This window comes from Aquarana catesbeiana, linkage group LG13, assembly GCF_042186555.1.
Source record: "Aquarana catesbeiana isolate 2022-GZ linkage group LG13, ASM4218655v1, whole genome shotgun sequence".
Lineage (NCBI taxonomy): Eukaryota > Metazoa > Chordata > Amphibia > Anura > Ranidae > Aquarana > Aquarana catesbeiana.
In genome coordinates this window covers 55,198,028-55,221,661 of record NC_133336.1, presented here as the reverse complement: position 1 = coordinate 55,221,661, position 23,634 = coordinate 55,198,028, and the positions used below count along the sequence as shown (strand labels likewise).

The window sequence follows — 23,634 nt, the reverse complement described above, 5'->3', positions numbered from 1 at the left end:
AACGGAAAAAGACTGAAATTTTTTTAAAAAAATGATATTTTCTACTTTTTGTTATAAAAAAATCCAATAAACTCAATTTTAGTAATACATTTAGTCCAAAATGTATTCAGCCACATGTCTTTGGTAAAAAAAATGTCAATAAGCGTATATTTATTGGTTTGCGCAAAAGTTATAGCGTCTACAAACTAGGGTACATTTTCTGGAATTTACACAGCTTTTAGTTTATGACTACCTATGTCATTTCTTGAGGTGCTAAAATGGCAGGGCAGTACAACCCCCCCCCCCCAAATGACCCCATTGGAAAGTAGACATCCCAAGGAAATTGCTGAGAGGCATGTTGAGCCCATTGAATATTAATTTTTTTTGTCCCAAGTGATTGAATAATGACAAAAAAAAAAAAAAATTACAAAAAGTTGTCACTAAATGATATATTGCTCACACAGGCCATGGGCATATGTGGGATTGCACCCCAAAATACATTTAGCTGCTTCTCCTGAGTATGGGGATACCACATGTGTGGGACTTTTTGGGAGTCTAGCCGCGTACGGAGCCCGAAAACCAATCACCGCCTTCAGGATTTCTAAGGGCGTAAATTTTTTATTTCACTTCTCACTAGATATCACAGTTTTGAGGGCCATAAAATGCCAAGACAGTTCAACCCCCCCCCCCCCAAATGACCCCATTTTGGAAAGTAGACACTCCAAGCTATTTGCTGAGAGGCATGTCGAGTCCATGGAATATTTTATATTTTGCCACAAGTTGCAGGAAAATGACAAACTTTTTTCTTTTTTTTTTGCACAAAGTTGTCACTAAATGATATAAGCTCAAACATGCCATGGGCATATGTGGAATTACACCCCAAAATACATTCTGCTGCTTATCCCCTGAGTATGGGGATACCACATGTGTGGGACTTTTTGGGAGCCTAGCTGCATACGGGGCCCCGAAACCAAGCACTGCCTTCAGGATTTCTAAGGGTGTAAACTTTTGATTTCACTCCTCACTACCTATCACAGTTTCCAAGGCCATAAAATGCCAAGATGGCACAAAACACCCCCAAATGACCCCATTTTGGAAAGTAGACACCCCAAGCTATTTTCTGAGAGGCATGGTGAGTATTTTGCAGCTCTCATTTGTTTTTTAAAATGAAGAAAGAAAAGAAAAATGTATTTTTTTTCTTTTTCAAATTTTCAAAACTTTGTGACAAAAAGTGAGGTCTGCAAAATACTCACTATACCTCTCAGCAAATAGCTTGGGGTGTCTACTTTCCAAAATGGGATCATTTGGGGGGGGGTTGTGCCATCTGGGCATTCAATGGCCTCCGAAACTGTGATAGGCAGTGAAGAGTGAAATCAAAAATTTACACCCTTAGAAACCCTGAAGGCGGTGCTTGGTTTTTGGGGTCCCGTATGCAGCTAGGCTCCCAAAAAGTCTCACACATGTGGTATCCCCGTACTCAGGAGAAGTAGCAGAATGTATTTTAGGGTGTAATTTCACATATTCCCATGGCATTTTTGAGCAATATATAATTTAGTGACAACTTTGTGCAAAAAAAAAAATTGTCTTTTTCCGGCAACTTGTGTCACAATATAAAATATTCCATGGACTCGACATGCCTCTCAGCAAATAGCTTGGGGTGTCTACTTTCCAAAATGGGGTCATTTGGGGGGGTTTGAACTGTCCTGGCATTTTATGCACAACATTTAGAAGCTTATGTCACACATCACTCACTCTTCTAACCACTTGAAGACAAAGCCCTTTCTGACACTATTTGTTTACATGAAGAAAAAAAAATTTTTGCAAGAAAATTACTTTGAACCCCCAAACATTATATATTTTTTTAAAGCAAAGGCCCTACAGATTAAAATGGTGGGTGTTTAATTTTTTTTTTCACATAGTATTTGCGCAGCGATTTTTCAAACGCATTTTTTGGGGGAAAAACACACTTTTTAAAATTTTAATGCACTAAAACACACTATATTGCCCAAATGTTTGATGAAGTAAAAAACATGATCTTAGGCCGAGTACATGGATACCAAACATGACATACTTTAAAATTGCACACAAACGTGCAATGGCGACAAACTACATATATTTTTAAAAGCATTTAAAAGCCTTTACAGGTTACCACTTTAGATTTACAGAGGAGGTCTACTGCTAAAATTACTGCCCTCGATCTGACCTTCGCGGTGATACCTCACATGCATGGTGCAATTGCTGTTCACATTTGACGCCAGACCAACGCTTGCGTTCGCCTTTGCGCGAGAGCAGGGGGGGACAGGGGTGCTTTTTTTTTTCCTTTATTATTTTTTTTGCTTTTTTATCTTATTTTTAAACTGCTCCTTTCATTTTTTTTTTTTTTATCATTTTTATTGTTATGTCAGGGAATGTAAATATCCCCTATGGTAGCAATAGGTAGTGACAGGTACTCTTTTTTGAAAAAAATGGGGTCTATTAGACCCTAGATCTCTCCTCTGCCCTCAAAGCATCTGACCACACCAAGATCAGTGTGATAAAATGCTTTCCCAATTTCCCAATGGCGCTGTTTACATCCGGCGAAATCTAAGTCATGAAATGCTCGTAGCTTCCGGTTTCTTAGGCCATAGAGATGATTGGAGTTATTCTGGTCTCTGTTCAGCTCTATGGTCAGCTGGCGGAATCACCGGCTGCATTCTTAGGTTCCCTGTTGGGACAGGAGAGCCAGAGAAAAACATGGAAGACGGTGGGAGGGGGGACATTCCCTCCCACTGCTTGTAAAAGCAGTCTAGAGGCTAATTAGCCACTAGGATTGCTTTTACATGAAAGCCGGCCGCTGGCTGAAAAGAATGATACCAAGATGATACCTAAACCTGCAGGCATCATTCTGGTATAACCACTCAAAATACAGCAACATACCAGTATTTTGCTGGTCCTTGTTGGGCATATATTGTAATCTTTTTTTTTTCATGCAGCTTGTGGGCTGAACTAAAAAAAGAGATTGATCGGTGGGTATGCCCACCATTAGAATACCTCCCTTCATCCACCCACTTCTAATGATGGGCATACATGCACCATTTATATATGCCGAAGCATGGGGCATCCGCCCCAAAAGTTAGGAGCAAATCGCTCCTCCGCCCCTGCTGCCCCCATGCTTCGGCATATATCACCTCCGCTGGAGTCACGGCTTTATATATCGTGGGAGCAAACGCTGTTGCTGTCAAGATGAATAAATCTGCGCTGCAGCTGAAAACAAAAAAACGGTTAACAATAAAACACAGTAAACAGTAAAGTATAAAAAATTGCATACCTGAAAAGCAAACATGATAAAACATAATAACAATAAAACATTGCAGAATAGAATACAGTAAAAAAGAGCAGAACAATAGAGAGAGAATAGAGAGAGAGAGAACAATAAAACAACTATTTTTGTTTTTTTTATTTTATATATTTTTTTGTATTTTTTTTTTTTTTTTTACACTTTTTTTTGTAACTGTAACTTTTATAACTGTAACCAGTTGCAGGTTCGGGTCTCTCAAAATGCGATGGCATCTTGGGAGACCCTGTGAAAGTGTGCTAGTCTGTGCAATGCTGTATCCTACGCTAATACTCAACTAGTGAATGGTAGCGTTCAAAACATTCACCAATGCAAAGACCAGGATTGTCAGGACAGGAGGGACAATAATAGCGGGTGTCACACCTATATCCGCCCTTGCTGCAGACACAACATCTTTTTTGGGGGGGTTCGTTGGGTAGGGGTACTCGGGCGGACAAAAAGAAAATGCCTCTCATGCAGCCGACTGCATTTGGTTGGGGATGTGAATGGGGGAAGTACGAGTGCTGCAGAAGTGGTGGGTTCCCAATTAGGATTGGCGAATGCAGCAGGAAGGGCATTAGCCACTAGGATTGCTTTTACATGAAAGCCGGCCGCTGGCTGAAAAGAATGATACCAAGATGATACCTAAACCTGCAGGCATCATTCTGGTATAACCACTCAAAATACAGCAACATACCAGTATTTTGCTGGTCCTTGTTGGGCATATATTGTAATCTTTTTTTTTTCATGCAGCTTGTGGGCTGAACTAAAAAAAGAGATTGATCGGTGGGTATGCCCACCATTAGAATACCTCCCTTCATCCACCCACTTCTAATGATGGGCATACATGCACCATTTATATATGCCGAAGCATGGGGCATCCGCCCCAAAAGTTAGGAGCAAATCGCTCCTCCGCCCCTGCTGCCCCCATGCTTCGGCATATATCACCTCCGCTGGAGTCACGGCTTTATATATCGTGGGAGCAAACGCTGTTGCTGTCAAGATGAATAAATCTGCGCTGCAGCTGAAAACAAAAAAACGGTTAACGATACAACACAGTAAACAGTAAAGTATAAAAAATTGCATACCTGAAAAGCAAACATGATAAAACATAATAACAATAAAACATTGCAGAATAGAATACAGTAAAAAAGAGCAGAACAATAGAGAGAGAATAGAGAGAGAGAGAACAATAAAACAACTATTTTTGTTTTTTTTATTTTATATATTTTTTTGTGGTTTTTTTTTTTTTTTACACTTTTTTTTTGTAACTGTAACTTTTATAACTGTAACCAGTTCCAGGTTCGGGTCTCTCAAAATGCGATGGCATCTTGGGAGACCCTGTGAAAGTGTGCCTAGTCTGTGCAATGCTGTATCCTACGCTAATACTCAACTAGTGAATGGTAGCGTTCAAAACATTCACCAATGCAAAGACCAGGATTGTCAGGACAGGAGGGACAATAATAGCGGGTGTCACACCTATATCCGCGCATGCTGCAGACACAACATCTTTTTTGGGGGGGTTCGTTGGGTAGGGGTACTCGGGCGGACATAAAGAAAATGCCTCTCATGCAGCCGACTGCATTTGGTTGGGGATGTGAATGGGGGAAGTACGAGTGCTGCAGAAGTGGTGGGTTCCCAATTAGGATTGGCGAATGCAGCAGGAAGGGCATTATGGGCACGACGGGCCTGTGTTTGTCTTCTTCTTGGTGGCAGCGGGACACTACTTGTGCTTGCCACCTCACCAGCTTGAACTGCACTTATGGGACTCGCCATGTCACCAAGTGTTACTGCAGTGCTGGTTTGACTATGACCGGGGTGTACTAGGCCACTGGTGCTTGCCAGTTCACCAAAACGCTACCAAAAAAACTGTTAGAGATCGCTGGGATCAGGCCTGACTCTGCGAATGCTGCAGTTATGCGATTAGTGTTTTGTAAGTGACAGTGATCGATCGATACTGCACTTGGGTGGGCTGGGCTGGGCCGGGCGGAGGGGCAAAACGCAGGTGCTAGCAGGTATCTGGGCTGATCCCGCTAACACTGCGTTTTTGGGAACCCTAAACTGCTGGGGACGCTAGTATAGATCTGATCGGATCAGATATTGATCCGTTCAGATACTATATCACTAAGGGAGGTGTATGCTGCGTGCGTGGGTGTTAGCGGTACTGGCGCTAACCTGACGCTGCCTGGGGCAACGCAGACCCTATCTGACCCTAAAACCTAAGTTATATCACCGCCAGGCGATCAGGGGGCTAAACCTTTATTCGGTAATAAACGGCGGGTGCCCTGACACTATAAAAAATAAACTAACTAACCAGCGTCACCCGTAACAGTTATACAGTGATCACTGGTGAAAGGGTTAACTAGGGGGCAATCAAGGGGTCAAAACCTTTATTAGGTAGTATATGGGGGTCCCTGACGCTATAAAACTCTGATGGAGAACCTATATATTTACCTCCCTAACTAGCGTCGCCAGTGACACTAATACAGCGATCAGAAAAACGATCGCTTAGTGACACTGGCGACGGGGGGTGATCACGGGGTTAAAACTTTATTAGGGGGGGTACCCTAGACCTAAAGGGGGCTAACACTAACTGCCCTACCACTTCTAACTGTCACAAACTGACAACAATGCAGTAATCAGAAAACAAAACTGCTTGGTGTCACTGTGACGGGGGGGTGATTAGGGGGTGATCGGGGGGTGATGGGAGGTGTAAAGTGTGTCTGGTGTGTTTTACTGTGTTTGTAGTGTTTGTGTAGTGTTTGTGCACTCACATCGATGTCTTCTCTCCTCGGCGCCGGAACGGAAAATACCGAGCCGAGGAGCGATGGCATCACTTCCTCTGCCGCTGTTTACTATACAGCAGCAGAGGAAGATTCTCATTCGTTGGGAGCGATCGCGAGGGGGTGGCCACGAATGAGTGGTCTCCCCCTCAACCTGGATCGCTCCCATAACGAAGCCTCAGGCACCTGGGGGGGGCAGATCACGTACCAGGTACGTGATTTTGCCTGCCCGTGCCATTCTGCCGCAGTATATCTGCGTTAGGCAGTCGGCAAGTGGTTAAGATTTGTTTTACCTCCAGGCATGAGCTCAATGGGAAGCCTTGCATGTACTGTATATGTAATATAAACACATATGTCTTTAAATTGACTGTAACCTAATAACAGTGATTCTGGTCTTCTGCCTGTTAGGATAAGGATGATTCTACAATAATATCTGAAAAGTCTGAAGAACAAACAGTCCGAAGAAGAGAACATAAGAAAAAACGTTCAAAAAAAGACAGGCTTTCCTGGCCTAAGTTTCAGTCCCTGACCAATACTAAGTTTTTAGGCCATCGGCGATCTCGAAGTACATCAGAGACTAATGAAGATGAAACTCTTGACATTTCTTCAAAAGTGACAGAGACTAACTTGTATGATGATGAAATATTTGTCACAGAAAAAGAAAAGCAATATTGTCAAGAATTTTCAGGACTAAATACTCACAGTCAGACAGCAACATTCAACAATCAGGTGACTGGAATGAAAAACAGAAAAGAACCTCATGATAGATCAAAAGAGAAGAGAAGCTTGGATAGTAGCATAAATGTTAGTGTAGAACATCATGATGTTCCAAAAACACAGATGAAAAAAGGCTTGTCACTACACTCCACAATTTCCTCATCTAGTAGAGAGACCTCAAGTTTGGAAAGGAAAAACTTACATCCAGATGTTGAAGTAATAATTGTAAAAGGAAAAAATCTACCATCGCCCTGCAAGGTGTCACCAATTCAAAGGAGAAATGGAAGGGCATCAAAGGAAAACATTGCAACAGCTGCAACTGAAATACCAATAACTCAGTTAACCACAAAAGAAGAGTTTCTAAGACCGACTGAGACAAGTGAAATTTCTGATGATGTTTCAAGCCCCACCGCCGAAGAACCATCAGGATTTAAACAGAGGAAAAACAAAAAGAAGAAGAAAAAGATGGAGAAATCCACAGAGCTTTTTCAAGCACAGAAGCAAACCCTAGATGGCCCAATCAGCATGGATGCACACAAAGAACATTACACAGGTACCTACGAAAGCCAGTTCATCATAGACAGAAGAGAAAAAGTAAGTACGGACTTTACTCCTTTGCAAAAACCTGACCATAGAGATGTTTTGGTTGAAAAAGACTCAGTTGCTTTTGGTGTCAAAGAATTGCCGGATGACTCTGACATTAAACTTCAACTACCCATTTTCAAAGGGCCCTCATTTGGTGTCCCACAGCAGGAAGATTCTGATCTTACATTCATAGAGTCTTCTGTCAAAGAAAAACCCCCAGATCAACAGTCGGAGGTGTTAGGTTGGAAACTGCAAATGCCTATTATAAAAATGCCCAAGCTACCTAAACTTTACAGAAAGTCAGTTAGATCTGAAAGTGAAGATCAGTTAGATGCTGTAAATTTGTACATGCTTAAAAAAGATTCATTGGTAGATCTTGATGGTCATATATTGCCACAAACATATGTAACTGAAGATCAATCTGTAGACAAAGTTGGAATTAAGAAACTGAGATCAAAAATGTCTGTTCCAACAGTGGAGGGACAATTTCCAGTAGATGAATCAATCCCATTTTCTGTACAAATGGGTTCAAGCAAAAGTCAGACTGTTAGAACTGATGCAGATCAAAAAGTCTTATTTACCCATGCAAATGTAATAACTGATGATAAGGTAAACATTCCATCAGTAAATATCCCAAAAAGCGATTTAGATACAAGTAAACCTGAAGCAGATGATAATTATATAAAAAATCAGACCCAAGAAATAGTTCTGACAAGCGAAACAGGAACATTCGACTCAAAGTCATTTGATGTTAAAATTAGAAAGCCAATTACTTCTGGAAGTGCTTTTCAAAGATCTGAAGAAAATAAATCAGCCATAGATATTTCTTCAAAGCAGATTTTTTCTGTAGAAGAAATCACTGAAGGTCAGGAAAAGGGCAGTACAGGTGTAGCTTTAGATTATAAAATAAAATCTGCAGATGCACAAGATGAACACAAGGAAAGTGTGTTAAAAATGCCCAGGTTTAAACTTCCTTCTTTTGGTTCACTTACAAAAAGAGCAACCTATTATACAGATGGTAAGATGGAAGTCAAAGAAGATCATGTGGACATCAGAGATGAAGATAGCAGGATAAAAAACCTAGATGAGAAAGATAGTGACTTTAAAGATTTACCTACTGACAACATACAAAGTGTAGAAAATAAAACAAAAATTAAATTACCAAAAATTGGGGTTTCCATTCCAAAATTTAAAGGGCAAAGGGGACACTATACTGTGTCATCAAATGTAGAATATGCAAATAATGAGCTGGAATATGAAAAATTTCAAACACTGTCAGAGGATTTTAAAAGAGAAAGTAAGATAAATGTTTTAGACACCAATAAACAAGACACATTGAACGATATTGCTACTGATATAACAAATGTACAAAGAGAAAAATTTAGGAGTACACTGCCTTATTTTCAAATGCCAAAGCTAGGGCTGGCAAAATTAGGTGGTGCAGATCTTGAAGAAACTAGTAACATCATTTCAGACACAACAGAAAGTGCAGGTGATGAGGACATGTCAGAAATTTCAACTTTGGATACTTTACAAATGGGACGAAGAGGGAACACAGATTCAAAGAGCTGGAAAATTCAAATGCCTTCTATAAAAATTCCAAAGTTTGGCACATCTGAGAAAATGACAGCAGATGTGTCAACTAGTGATCAAACTGCAGATGGAATTGATGGGAAAAAATATGCAGAAGAAGAGAAATTTAATGTTCAGTCAACAACTGAAGTAGAAATTTCCAGCTCAGATAAAGCAGCTTCTGAATCCCAGGAGTTTCCAGAGCCAGACACACAAGAAATTAACAAAAGGACTGAATTAACATCTGAAGACAGTGATATAGAAAAGTATAGTAGCTCATTCAAACTGCCATCTGTAAAACTGCCATCATTCAGTATGAGTGGTCTAAGGGGCAGACTAAGCCGTGAAGAAACTGATATGGAAAAGTTGCATCCTGTGCTAGAACAGACTAACAATGACATCAATCTGAAAGACCTAAAAGTAACTAAAAGCAAAAAGAAGAAGAAGATAGTTAAAACAAAGACAGGGAAGGAAGCTTCCCAGATAGAAAATCAGGAAGTTTCTGAGACTAAAATGAAGGACCGATCAACTCTTAAAGCAGAGGTAACGCCTGAACTGCAAGATGTTGACAGCACATCAGTTTTAAAAATAGATGGTGATTTAGTATGTGAGTCAGTCAAAGTGGCCAACAGGGAACTCATTGAAAAAACATTGACAAGAACATATATTAGTACAGGTTTACCTGAGACTCCGGATGGAAACATTTATACTGATGATTTAGTAAAAACACATGTTGAGGCAAAGCTTGATGAGCCAGAGAATGAGAGAGAGAATTATATTGAACAGAAACCTAAAATAGATAAAGCAAAAAAGTCTAAAAAGAAGTCCAAAAAAGTTTCTCAGTCAAAGAAATCTGAAATTCAAATGGCTAAAAAGTATGAGGAAGCTGACAGTTCTGCAGAAACACAGTCTGATGATGTGAGAGCAGATGACCCACCAGATGAAGACAGGGGTGTCACCGAAGCAGAATACAACTTTTCAGAGGGATCAAAAAACAAAGGTTACCTTGCCAAAATCAAAATGCCTAAACTGGAGCTTCTAGGAACTTCAAGAAAATCTAAACAAGCTGTGAAACATACTGAAGATATACATGTAGAACAGACAACAAAAGTGACAGAACCTGCCCACGGTCAAATTCTTGACCCTCAAAAATTTGAAAATATATTAATGGAAACTATTATTGACTTAACTGGCAGTAAGGAATATCATGGAACTGGAGATGAAGATTTTTCAAATAAAATAGAATTTCCAAATTATCAGATGCAGACTATAAATTTCAATATCACTGAGGGACAATCTAGTGGAATTATCGATCGGGAAAATCAGATAATGCATTCGTCATCATTAGATGCAAGTGGAGAAATCAGTGGTGACCAAGAAACTTTGCAGGTGGATTTGACACATGATTACACAGAGAAAAAAAATAAAACTTCCACTAGTTTGAAATTTCAATTACCTTCTATTAAAATACCTAGTTTTGGGAGAAAGGGGGATAAAAACAAAATGGGTGAAACAGTAACAGACATTTCACTTGAGGCAAGTAAAGCAAGCACAGCATTGCAAGAAACAGCTGTTAAAACTGAAGAATGTATCCAACATGGCTCTCTTGAAGTGATTTCCACAGTGGTAGAGGAGGAAGTAGGGACATCCAGAAGGAATATGCCCACAAAATTCCAAATTCCAATCTTTAGCACCACGGAAGATACAAAGGAATCTTCTGTGCATAAGTCCAGAGAAGCGGCTCCACAAATTGTCACTCAGACAGCATTTCAAAAATCCACAAAAGATATTTCAATGGTGAAAACAGAAGTAACAGCATACGACATAGAAAAAGAAGAAACCAAAGATAATGTAGACATGGCAGATAAGAAAGCTGACATTTCAGTGTCTGAGGGAAAAGTAAAGACTACAGAAACAAAATCAGATAGTTGGAGGTTTCCAACATTCAGACTGCCAACATTTCCATTATTTGACTCAACTGCAGTAAGAGCAGAAGATGGGTCCAAAGAAATCTCTACTGAAGCTGAAAGTAAGATAACTAAGACAGAGATGATCACAGAGGCTGTAACTACTAAAACGGATACAAGTGAAAGAGCCGAGTCAAGAGCAAAGTCAGAAGAAAGTTTTTACGTCACCAAAACTATGGTTGAGAGTGCACTGCTAGAGGGCCAAGAGAAAATCCTAGAGAAAATGGAAAGTACTTGGAAAGTTTCACAACTGTCATTTCAAGATCCAGTCCTAGACAGAGCAGAACAAACTGACAGCATTGCTTCCAAAACTATCTCTGTCACTGCTGATATTGACAGGCGTGAGTTAGTAACAGATGTTCTCACGGTGGAGGAAAGAGAAGAGGCGGAGCCTGAGTACTTGGAATCTGCAACTGAAATGCCATCAACCAAAGCAGCCGAAACTGAAACGGGAGCAGTTGTGGAGAAAGTATACATTGAAGACAAAAAGTCAGAGGATTTTGAGGAGTCACTAATAACTGTACTTCCTGAAATGGATAAAGAACTGAAAGTTCAAGTGCATTTAATTGACACAAAAGAAATTGATATAGATAAAGAAATACCTACAGAAGGTGTGAGAGTAAAGGGTAAAGTCAAAATGCACGAGAAAAAGTTTACAAAGGATGAGAAAACTACCACAACTGCTCAAACCCCTGTTATAGAAGCCATTTCTCCTACGCGGCAGTTTCATCCAACCACCACTGACAACACAAATGTAGAGAAAGTAGAGAAAGGAAAGGAAGTTTCTCCACAAACCCAAGTCATGCTGTCCATATTTGAAAAACAGGTAAAAGTCAGAATACCAATAACTGAAAGTGCCACGGTTAAACTAGAAGTTAAAGCAGAAGAAGGTGTCCAAAAACCTGATGCTTTAGAAGATGTCTTCACAGATCTGAAGGAATTGACAACTACAGTAGAAGAGGAGAAAGAAAGGTCATTCGGATGGAAATTCCCCACATTCAAACTTCCACTATTTATTGCTACAGAGGTTACAACAGAATCTTCTGTGGATGAGCCCAAAGAAGCAGCTTCACAAACTGTTGCTGAGACAGCACTTCAGAAATCCACAGAAGAAATTTCAACAGTGAAAGCAGAAATAACAGCATACGAAACAGAGAAAGAAGAAACCAAAGATAATGTAGACATGACATATACAATAACAGAGATGTCAGTGTCTGAAGAAAACCTGAAAACTCCAGAAGAAGAAACACTGATGAAAGCAGAAGGTTCCTTCAAAGAAATCTCTCCAAAAGGTCAAAGTAAAATAACTGAGAAAGAGGTGGTCATAAAATCCTCTTCCACTACAAGTGAAATAGCCGAGTCAATAACAAAATCAGAAGAATGTGTATTCATCACAGAAACGAGCATGGAGAGCATAGTAGTAGAGGGCCAAGAGAACAGCCTAGAGGAAGTGCAAACAGAACAAAGTGGGATTATTGTTTTGAAAGCTAAATCTGAAATTGCTGATATTGACATGCATGAATTAGTCACAGACATTCTTACAGCACAGGAGAAAGAAGAAGCACAGCCTGTGCATTTGGAATCTGCATTTGAAACACCCTCAACTGAAGCAGTCAAATCTGAGACAATAGAAGTAGTTGTGCAGACGGAATTGACTGAAAAGGAAAAGTCGGAGACTTCTGAGCAGTTGTCAATACCTGAAGAGACTGACACAGATAAAAAACTGAAAGTTGAAGTGGATGAAGTCATAACAGAGGATGTTGATAAGGAATCACCTACAGACAGCATGAATGTAATGGGCAAAGCCAAAAAGCACAGGAAAAAGATTACAAAGGTTGAGAAAACCATCACAACTGTAAAGACAGCTGCTGTAGAAGCCATTGCACCTACACTTGAGCTTCACCGTACCACCCCTGAAATTAAGACTGTAGAAGAGGAGGGTGAAGTAAAGGAGGTTTCTCCACAAACCCAAGTCACTGTGTCCATTTATAAAGAGCAGGTACAAGTCAGCACACCAACAACTGAAACCACCACGGTTGAAGTAGCAGTTAAACCTGAAGAAGGTGTCGAGAAAGCAGAGACTGTGGAAGATGTCTCCATGGTCCTTTCCGAAGTGGCAACTACAGTAATAGAGGAGGAAGAAAGGTCATTAGGATGGAAATTACCCATATTCAAAATTCCACTCTTTAGTGCCACAGACGTTTCAACAGAATCTTCTGTGGATGAGCCCAGAGAAGCAACTTCACAAACTGTTGCTGAGACAGCACTTCAGAAATCCACAGATGAAATTTCAACAGTGAAAGCAGAAATAACAACATACGAAGCAGAGAAAGAGGAAACTAAAGATAATGTAGATATGGCAGATACAATAACACAGATTTCAGTGTCTGAGGAAAAAGTGAAAACTCCAGAAGAAGAAATAGAATCAGAGGGATGGAAGCTTCCATCATTCAGGGTGCCAAAACTGTCTTTATTTGGCACATCTGAGGAGAAAGTTGAAGGTTCCTCCAAAGAAATCTCTCCAGAAGATGAAAGTAAAATAACTGAGACAGAGGTGGTCATAGAATCTACTTCCACTACAAGTGAAATAACTGACTCAATAACAAAATACGAAGAATGTGCTTACATCACTGAAACTAGTGTGGAGAGCATACTGGTAGAGGGAAAAGAGAAAAGCCTACAGGAGGTGCAAACAGAACAAAGTGAGATTATTGTTTCGAAAGCTACTTCTGAAATCATTGATATTGACATGCATGAGTTAGTCACAGACATTCTTACAGCACAGAAGAGAGAAGAAGCAGAGCATGTGCATTTGGAATCTGCAATTAAAACACCCTCAACTGAAGAAGCTGAATCTGAGCCAATGGAAATAGTTGCAGAAAAGGAATACATTAAAGAGGAAAGGTCTGAGGCTTCTGAGCAGTTGCCAATACCCCAAGAGACTGACACAGATAAGAAACTGAAACTTGAAGTGGATGAAATCATAACAGAGGATGTTGATAAAGAATCACCTACAGACAGCATGAAAGTAAAGAGAAAAGCCAAAAAGCACAGGAAAAAAATTACAAAGGTTGAGAAAACCATCACAACTGTAAAGTCAACTGCTGTAGAAGCCATTTCTCCTACACTTGAGCTTCACCGAACCACTCCTGAAATTAAGACTGTAGCAGAGGAGGGTGAAGTAAAGGAAGTTTCTCCACAAACTCAAGTCACTGTGTCAGTTTATAAAGAACAGATACAAGTCAGTACACCAACAACTGAAACCACCACAGTTGAAGTTGCAGTTAAACCTGAAAAAGGTGTTGAGAAAGCAGAGACTGTGGAAGATGTCTCGTTAATCCTTTCCGAAGTGGCAACTACAGTGGTAGAGGAGGAAGAAAGGTCATTCGGATTGAAATTGCCCACATTCAAAATTCCACTCTTTAGTGCCACAGACGTTACAATAGAATCTTCTGTGGATGAGCCCAGAGAAGCAACTTCACAAACTGTTGCTGAGACAGCATATCAAAAATCCACAGAAGAAATTTCAATAGTGAAAGCAGAAATAACAACATACGAAGCAGAGAAAGAGGAAACTAAAGATAATGTAGACATGGCAGATACAATAACAGAGATTTCAGTGTCTGAAGAAAAAGTAAAAACTCCAGAAGAAGAAACAGAATCAGAGGGATGGAAGCTTCCATCATTCAGGGTGCCAAAACTGTCATTATTTGGCACATCTGAGATAAAAGCAGATGGTTTTTCCAAAGAAATCTCTCCAAAATGTGAAAGTAAAATAACTGAGAAAGGGGTGGTCATAGAATCTACATCCACTACAAGTGAAATAGCTGAGTCAATAACAAAATCTGAAGAATTTGTTTACATCCCTGAAACTAGTATGGATAGCATACTAGTAGAGTTCCAAGAGAAAAGTCTAGAGGAATGGCAAACAGAACAAAGTGAGATTATTGTTTCAAAAGCTATCTCTGAAATCGTTGATATTGACAGGCATGAGTTAGTCACATACAGTTTTACAGCACAGGAGAGAGAAGAAGCAGAGCCTGTGCATTTGGAATCTTCAATTGAAACACCCTCAACAGAAACAGCCAAATCTGAGACAATGGAAGTAGTTGTGGAGAAGGAATACACTGAAGAGGAAAAGTGTGAGGCTTCTGAGCAGTTGCCAATACCCCAAGAGACTGACACAGATAAGAAACTGAAGGTTGAAGTGGATGAAATTGTAATAGAGGATGTTGATGTTGATAAGAAATCACCTACAGACAGCATGAAAGTAAAGGGAACAGCCAAAAAGCACAGCAAAAAGATTTCAAAAGTTGAGAAAACCATCACAACTGTAAAGACAGCTGCTGTAGAAGCCATTTCTCCTACACTTGAGCTTCACCGAACCACCCCTGAAATTAAGACTGTAGCAGAGGAGGGTGAAGTAAAGAAGGTTTCTCCCCAAACGCAAGTCACTGTGTCAGTTTATGAAGAGCAGGTACAAGTCAGCACACCAACAACTGAAACCACCATGGTTGAAGTAGGAGAAAAACCTGAAGAAGGTGTTGAGAAAGCAGAGACTGTAGAAGATGTCTCCATGGTCCTTACCGAGGTGGAAACTACAGTGGTAGAGGAGGAAGAAAGGTCATTCGGATTGAAATTGCCCACATTCAAAATTCCACTCTTTAGTGCCACAGACGTTTCAACAGAATCTTCTATGGATGAGCCCAGAGAAGCAACTTCACAAACTGTTGCTGAGACAGCACTTCAGAAATCCACAGATGAAATTTCAACAGTGAAAGCAGAAATAACAACATACAAAGCAGAGAAAGAGGAAACTAAAGATAATGTAGATATGGCAGATACAATAACACAGATTTCAGTGTCTGAGGAAAAAGTGAAAACTCCAGAAGAAGAAATAGAATCAGAGGGATGGAAGCTTCCATCATTCAGGCTGCCAAAAATGTTATTATTTGGCACATCTGAGGAGAAAGCTGAAGGTTCCTCCAAAGAAATCTCTCCAGAAGTTGAAAGTAAAATAACTGAGACAGAGGTGGTCATAGAATCTACTTCCACGACAAATGAAATAACTGACTCAATAACAAAATCCGAAGAATGTGCTTACATCACTGAAACTAGTGTGGAGAGCATACTGGTAGAGGGAAAAGAGAAAAGCCTACAGGAGGTGCAAACAGAACAAAGTGAGATTATTGTTTCGAAAGCCACTTCTGAAATCATTGATATTGACAGACATGAGTTAGTCACATACGTTCTTTCAGCTCAAGAGAGAGAAGAAGCAGAGCCTGTGCATTTGGAATTTTTAATTGAAACACCCTCAACTAAATCAGCCAAATCTGAGACAATAGATGTAGTTGTGGAGAAGGAATACACTGAAGAGGAAAAGTCTGAGGCTTCTGAGCAGTTGCCAATAACCCAAGAGACTGACACAGATAAGAAACTGAAAGTTGAAGTGGATGAAATATTAACAGAGGATGTTGATGTTGATAAGGAATCATTTACAGAAGGCATGCAAGTAAAGGGCAAAGTCAAAAAGCGAAGGAAAAAGATTACAAAGGTTGAGAAAACCATCACAACTGTAAAGACGACTGGTATAGAAGCCATCTCTCCTACGCTTGAGCTTCACTTGACCACCCCTGAAATTAGGACTATAGCAGAAGAGGGTGAAGTAAAGGAAGTTTCTCCCCAAATGCAAGTCACTGTGTCAGTTTATGAAGAGCAGGTACAAGTCAGCACACCAACAACTGAAATCACCATGGTTGAAGTAGGAGAAAAACCTGAAGAAGGTGTTGAGAAAGCAGAGACTGTAGAAGATGTCTCCATGGTCCTTACCGAGGTGGCAACTACAGTGGTAGAAGAAGAAAAAAGGTCATTCGGATTGAAATTGCCCACATTCAAAATTCCACTCTTTAGTGCCACAGACGTTACAATAGAATCTTCTGTGGATGAGCCCAGAGAAGCAACTTCACAAACTGTTGCTGAGACAGCATATCAAAAATCCACAGAAGAAATTTCAATAGTGAAAGCAGAAATAACAACATATGAAGCAGAGAAAGAGAAAACTAAAGATAATGTAGACATGGCAGATACAATAACGGAGATTTCAGTGTCTGAAGAAAAAGTGAAAACTCCAAAAGAAGAAACAGAATCAGAGGGATGGAAGCTTCCATCATTCAGGCTGCCAAAACTGTCATTATTTGGCACATCTGTGGAGAAAGCTGAAGGTTCCTCCAAAGAAATCTCTCCAGAAGTTGAAAGTAAAATAACTGAGACAGAGGTGGTCATAGAATCTACTTCCACTACAAGTGAAATAACTGACTTAATAACAAAATCTGAAGAATGTGCTTACATCACTGAAACTAGTGTGGAGAGCATACTGGTAGAGGGAAAAGAGAAACGCCTACAGGAGGTGCAAACAGAACAAAGTGAGATTATTGTTTCGAAAGCTACTTCTGAAATCATTGATATTGACAGACATGAGTTAGTCACATACGTTCTTTCAGCACAAGAGAGAGAAGAAGCAGAGCCTGTGCATTTGGAATTTTCAATTGAAACACCCTCAACTAAATCAGCCAAATCTGAGACAATGGATGTAGTTGTGGAGAAGGAATACACTGAAGAGGAAAAGTCTGAGGCTTCTGAGCAGTTGCCAATAACCCAAGAGACTGACACAGATAAGAAACTGAAAGTTGAAGTGGATGAAATAATAACAGAGGATATTGATGTTGATAAGGAATCATTTATAGAAGGCATGGAAGTAAAGGGCACAGTCAAAAAGCACAGGAAAAAGATTACAAAGGTTGAGAAAACCATGACAACTGTAAAGATGACTGATATAGAAGCCATCTCTCCTATGCTTGAGCTTCACTTTATCACCCCTGAAATTAGAACTGTAGCAGAAGAGGGTGAAGTAAAGGAAGTTTCTCCACAAACGCAAGTCACTGTGTCAGTTTATGGAGAGCAGGTACAAGTCAGCGCACCATTAAATGAAACCACCATGGTTGAAGTAGGAGTAAAACCTGAAGAAGGTGTTGAGAAAGCAGAGACTGTAGAAGACGTCTCCATGGTCCTTACCGAGGTGGCAACCAAAGTGGTAGAAGAGGAAGAAAGGTCATTTGGATTGAAATTGCCCGCATTCAAAATTCCACTCTTTAGTGCCACAGACGTTACAATAGAATCTTCTGTGGATGAGCCCAGAGAAGCAACTTCACAAACTGTTGCTGAGACACCATATCAAAAATCCACAGAAGAAATTTCAACAGTGAAAGCAGAAATAACTACATATGAAGCAGAGAAAGAGAAAACTAAAGATAATGTAGACATGGCAGATACAATAACGGAGATTTCAGTGTCTGAAGAAAAAGTGAAAACTCCAAAAGAAGCAACAGAATCAGAGGGATGGAAGCTTCCATCATTCAGGCTGCCAAAACTGTCATTATTTGGCACATCTGAGATAAAAGCAGATGGTTTCTCCAAAGAAATATCTCCAGAATATGAAAGTAAAATAACTGAGACAGAGATGGTCATAGAATCTACTTCCTCTACAAGTGAAATAACTGACTCAATAACAAAATCTGAAGAATGTGTTTACATCACTGAAACTACTGTGGAGAGCATACCAGTAGAGGGAAAAGAGAAAAGCCTACAGGAGGTGCAAACAGAAAAAAGTGAGATTATTGTTTCGAAAGCTACTTCTGAAATCGTTGATATTGACATGCATGAGTTAGGCACAGACATTCTTACAGCACAGGAAAGAGAAGAAGCAGAGCATGTGCATTTGGAATCTGCAAATAAAACACCCTCAACTGAAGAAGCTGAATCTGAGCCAATGGAAATAGTTGCAGAAAAGGAATACATTGAAGACGAAAAGTCTGTGGCTTCTGAGCAGTTGCCAATACCCCAAGAGACTGACACAGATAAGAAACTGAAAGTTGAAGTGGATGAAATCATAACAGAGGATGTTGATAAGGAATCACCTACAGACAGCATGAATGTAAAGGGCAAAGCCAAAAAGCACAGGAAAAAGATTACAAAGGTTGAGAAAACCATCACTACTGTAAAGACAGCTGCTGTTGAAGCCATTTCTCCTACACTTGAGCTTCACCGAACCACTCCTGAAATTAGGACTGTAAAAGAGGAGGGTGAAGTAAAAGATGTTTCTCCACAAACTCAAGTCACTGTGTCAGTTTATAAAGAGCAGGTACAAGTCAGCACACCAACAACTGAAAGCACCACGGTTGAAGTAGCAGTTAAACCTGAAGAAGGTGTTGAGAAAGCAGAGACTGTAGAAGATGTCTCCATGGTCCTTTCCGAAGTGGCAACTACGGTAATAGAGGAGGAAGAAAGGTCATTCGGATGGAAATTACCCACATTCAAAATTCCACTCTTTAGTGCCACAGACGTTCCAACAGAATCTTCTGTGGATGAGCCCAGAGAAGCAACTTCACAAACTGTTACTGAGACAGCACTTCAGAAATCCACAGAAGAAATTTCAACACTGAAAGCAGAAATATCAATATACGAAGCAGAGAAAGAGGAAACTAAAGATAATGTAGACATGGCAGATACAATAACAGAGGTTTCAGTGTCTGAAGAAAAAGTGAAAACTCCAGAAGAAGAAACAGAATCAGAGGGATGGAAGCTTCCATCATTCAGGCTGCCAAAACTGTCATTATTTGGCACATCTGAAATAAAAGCAGATGGTTTCTCCAAAGAAATCTCTCCAGAAGGTGAAAGTAAAATAACTGAGACAGAGGTGGTCATAGAATCGACTTCCACTACAAGTGAAATAACTGACTCAATAACAAAATCCGAAGAATGTGTTTACATCACTGAAACTAGCATGGAGAGTATACTGGTAGAGGAAAAAGAGAAAAGCCTAGAGGAGATGCAAACAGAACAAAGTGAGATTATTGTTTTGAAAGCTACTGCTGAAATCATTGATATTCACATGCATGAGTTAGTCACAGACATTCTTACAGCACAGGAGAGAGAAGAAGGAGAGCATGTGCATTTGGAATCTGCAAATAAAACACCCTCAACTGAAGAAGCTGAATCTGAGCCAATGGAAATAGTTGCAGAAAAGGAATACATTGAAGACGAAAAGTCTGTGGCTTCTGAGCAGTTGCCAATACCCCAAGAGACTGACACAGATAAGAAACTGAAAGTTGAAGTGGATGAAATCGTAACAGAGGATGTTGATGTTGATAAGGAATCACCTACAGACAGCATGAAAGTAAAGGGCAAAGCCAAAAAGCACAGGAAAAAGATTACAAAGGTTGAGAAAACCATCACAACTGTAAAGACAGCTGCTGTAGAAGCCATTTCTCCTACACCTGAGCTTCACCAAACCACCCCTGAAAATAAGACTGTAGCAGAGGAGGGTGAAGTAAAGGAAGTTTCTCCACAAATTCAAGTCACTGTGTCAGTTTATAAAGAGCAGGTACAAGTCAGCACACCAACAACTGAAACCACCACGGTTGAAGTAGCAGTTAAACCTGAAGAAGGTGTTGAGAAAGCAGAGACTGCAGAAGATGTCTCCATGGTCCTTTCCGAAGTGGCGACTACAGTAATAGAGGAGGAAGAAAGGTTATTCGGATGGAAGTTGCCCACATTCAAAATTCCACTCTTTAGTGCTACAGACATTACAGCAGAATCTTCTGTGGATGAGTCCAAAGTAGCAGCTCCACAAACATTTTCTGAGACAGCACTTCAGAAATCCACAGAAGAAATTTCAACAGTGAAAGCAGAAATAACAGCATACAAAACAGAAAAAGAGGAAACCAAAGATAATTTAGACACGGCAGGTACAATAACAGAGGTTTCAGTGTCTGAAGAAAAAGTGAAAACTCCAGAAGAAGAAACAGAATCAGAAGGATGGAAGTTTGAATCATTCAGGCTGCCAAAACTGTCATTATTTGGCACATCTGAGATAAAAGCAGATGGTTTCTCCAAAGAAATCTCTCCAGAAGGTGAAAGTAAAATAACTGAGACAGAGGTGGTCATAGAATCGACTTCCACTACAAGTGAAATAACTGACTCAATAACAAAATCTGAAGAATGTGCTTACATCACTGAAACTAGCATGGAGAGCATACTGGAAGAGGGAAAAGAGAAAAGCCTAGAGGAGATGCAAACAGAAAAAAGTGAGATTATTGTTTCGAAAGCTACTTCTGAAATCGTTGATATTGACATGCATGAGTTAGTCACAGACATTCTTACAGCACAGGAAAGAGAAGAAGCAGAGCATGTGCATTTGGAATCTGAAATTAAAACACCCTCAACTGAAGAAGCTGAATCTGAGCCAATGGAAATAGTTGCAGAAAAGGAATACATTGAAGAGGAAAAGTCTGTGGCTTCTGAGCAGTTGCCAATACCCCAAGAGACTGACACAGATAAGAAACTGAAAGTTGAAGTGGATGAAATATTACCAGAGGATGTTGATAAGGAATCATTTACAGAAGGCATGCAAGTAAAGGGCAAAGTCAAAAAGCACAGGAAAAAGATTACGAAGGTTGAGAAAACCATCACAACTGTAAAGACGACTGGTATAGAAGCCATCTCTCCTACGCTTGAGCTTCACTTGACCACCCCTGAAATTAGGACTATAGCAGAAGAGGGTGAAGTAAAGGAAGTTTCTCCCCAAACGCAAGTCACTGTGTCAGTTTATGAAGAGCAGGTACAAGTCAGCACACCAACAACTGAAACCACCATGGTTGAAGTAGGAGAAAAACCTGAAGAAGGTGTTGAGAAAGCAGAGACTGTAGAAGATGTCTCCATGGTCCTTACCGAGGTGGCAACTACAGTGGTAGAGGAGGAAGAAAGGTCATTCGGATTGAAATTGCCCACATTCAAAATTCCACTCTTTAGTGCCACAGACGTTCCAACAGAATCTTCTGTGGATGAGTCCAGAGAAGCAACTTCACAAACTGTTGCTGAGACAGCACTTCAGAAATCCACAGAAGAAATTTCAACACTGAAAGCAGAAATATCAATATACGAAGCAGAGAAAGAGGAAACTAAAGATAATGAAGACATGGCAGATACAATAACAGAAGTTTCAGTGTCTGAAGAAAAAGTGAAAACTCCAGAAGAAGAAACAGAATCAGAGGGATGGAAGCTTCCATCGTTCAGGCTGCCAAAACTGTCATTATTTGGCACATCTGAGATAAAAGCAGATGGTTTCTCCAAAGAAATCTCTCCAGAAGGTGAAAGTAAAATAACTGGAACAGAGGTGGTCATAGAATCGACTTCCACTACAAGTGAAATAACTGACTCAATAACAAAATCTGGAGAATGTGTTTACATCACTGAAACTAGCATGGAGAGCATACTGATAGAGGGAAAAGAGAAAAGCCTAGAGGAGATGCAAACAGAACAAAGCGAGATTATTGTTTCGAAAGCTACTTCTGAAATCATTGATATTGACATGCATGAGTTAGTCACAGACATTCTTACAGCACAGGAGAGGGAAGAAGCAGAGCATGTGCATTTGGAATCTGCAATTAAAACACCCTCAACTGAAGAAGCTGAATCTGAGCCAATGGAAATAGTTGCAGAAAAGGAATACATTAAAGAGGAAAGGTCTGAGGCTTCTGAGCAGTTGCCAATACCCCAAGAGACTGACAGGGATAAGAAACTGAAAGTTGAAGTAGGTGAAATCGTAACAGAGGATTTTGATGTTGATAAGGAATCACCTACGGACAGCATGAAAGTAAAGGGCAAAGCCAAAAAGCACAGGAAAAAGATTACAAAGGCTGAGAAAACCATCACAACTGTAAAGACAGCTGCTGTAGAAGCCATTTCTCCTACACCTGAGCTTCACCAAACCACCCCTGAAAATAAGACTGTAACAGAGGAGGGTGAAGTAAAGGAAGTTTCTCCACAAACTCAAGTCACTGTGTCAGTTTATAAAGAGCAGGTACAAGTCAGCACACCAACAATTGAAACCACCACGGTTGAAGTAGCAGTTAAACCTGAAGAAGGTGTTGAGAAAGCAGAGACTGTAGAAGATGTCTCCATGGTCATTTCCGAAGTAGGAACTACAGTAATAGAGGAGGAAGAAAGGTCATTCGGATGGAAATTACCCACATTCAAAATTCCACTCTTTAGTGCCACAGACGTTCCAACAGAATCTTCTGTGGATGAGCCCAGAGAAGTAACTTTACAAACTGTTGCTGAGACAGCACTTCAGAAATCCACAGAAGATATTTCAACACTGAAACCAGAAATATCAATATACGAAGCAGAGAAAGAGGAAACTAAAGATAATGTAGACATGGCAGATACAATAACAGAGGTTTCAGTGTCTGAAGAAAAAGTGAAAACTCCAGAAGAAGAAACAGAATCAGAGGGCTGGAAGCTTCCATCATTCAGGCTGCCAAAACTGTCATTATTTGGCACATCTGAGATAAAAGCAGATGGTTTCTCCAAAGAAATCTCTCCAGAAGGTGAAAGTAAAATAACTGAGACAGAGGTGGTCATAGAATCGACTTCCACTACAAGTGAAATAACTGACTCAATAACAAAATCCGAAGAATGTGTTTACATCACTGAAACTAGCACGGAGAGCATACTGGTAGAGGGAAAAGAGAAAAGCCTAAAGGAGATGCAAACAGAACAAAGCGAGATTATAGTTTCGAAAGCTACTTCTGAAATCATTGATATTGACATGCATGAGTTAGTCACAGACATTCTTACAGCACAGGAGAGGGAAGAAGCA

At 40.1% G+C, this 23,634-nt stretch overlaps 1 protein-coding gene across 1 annotated transcript in view; it reads left to right on the top strand.

The window, feature by feature from the left end:
- The window catches only part of AHNAK2 (AHNAK nucleoprotein 2), a 152,627-nt gene that overhangs the window by 90,921 nt on the left and 38,072 nt on the right, over positions 1–23,634 (top strand). The window contains exon 7 of the mRNA XM_073610045.1: positions 6,484–23,634. This exon is cut by the window's right edge and continues 38,072 nt beyond it. Within this exon, the coding sequence (XP_073466146.1) occupies positions 6,484–23,634 (17,151 nt within the window). The remainder of the gene's footprint in view (positions 1–6,483) is intronic.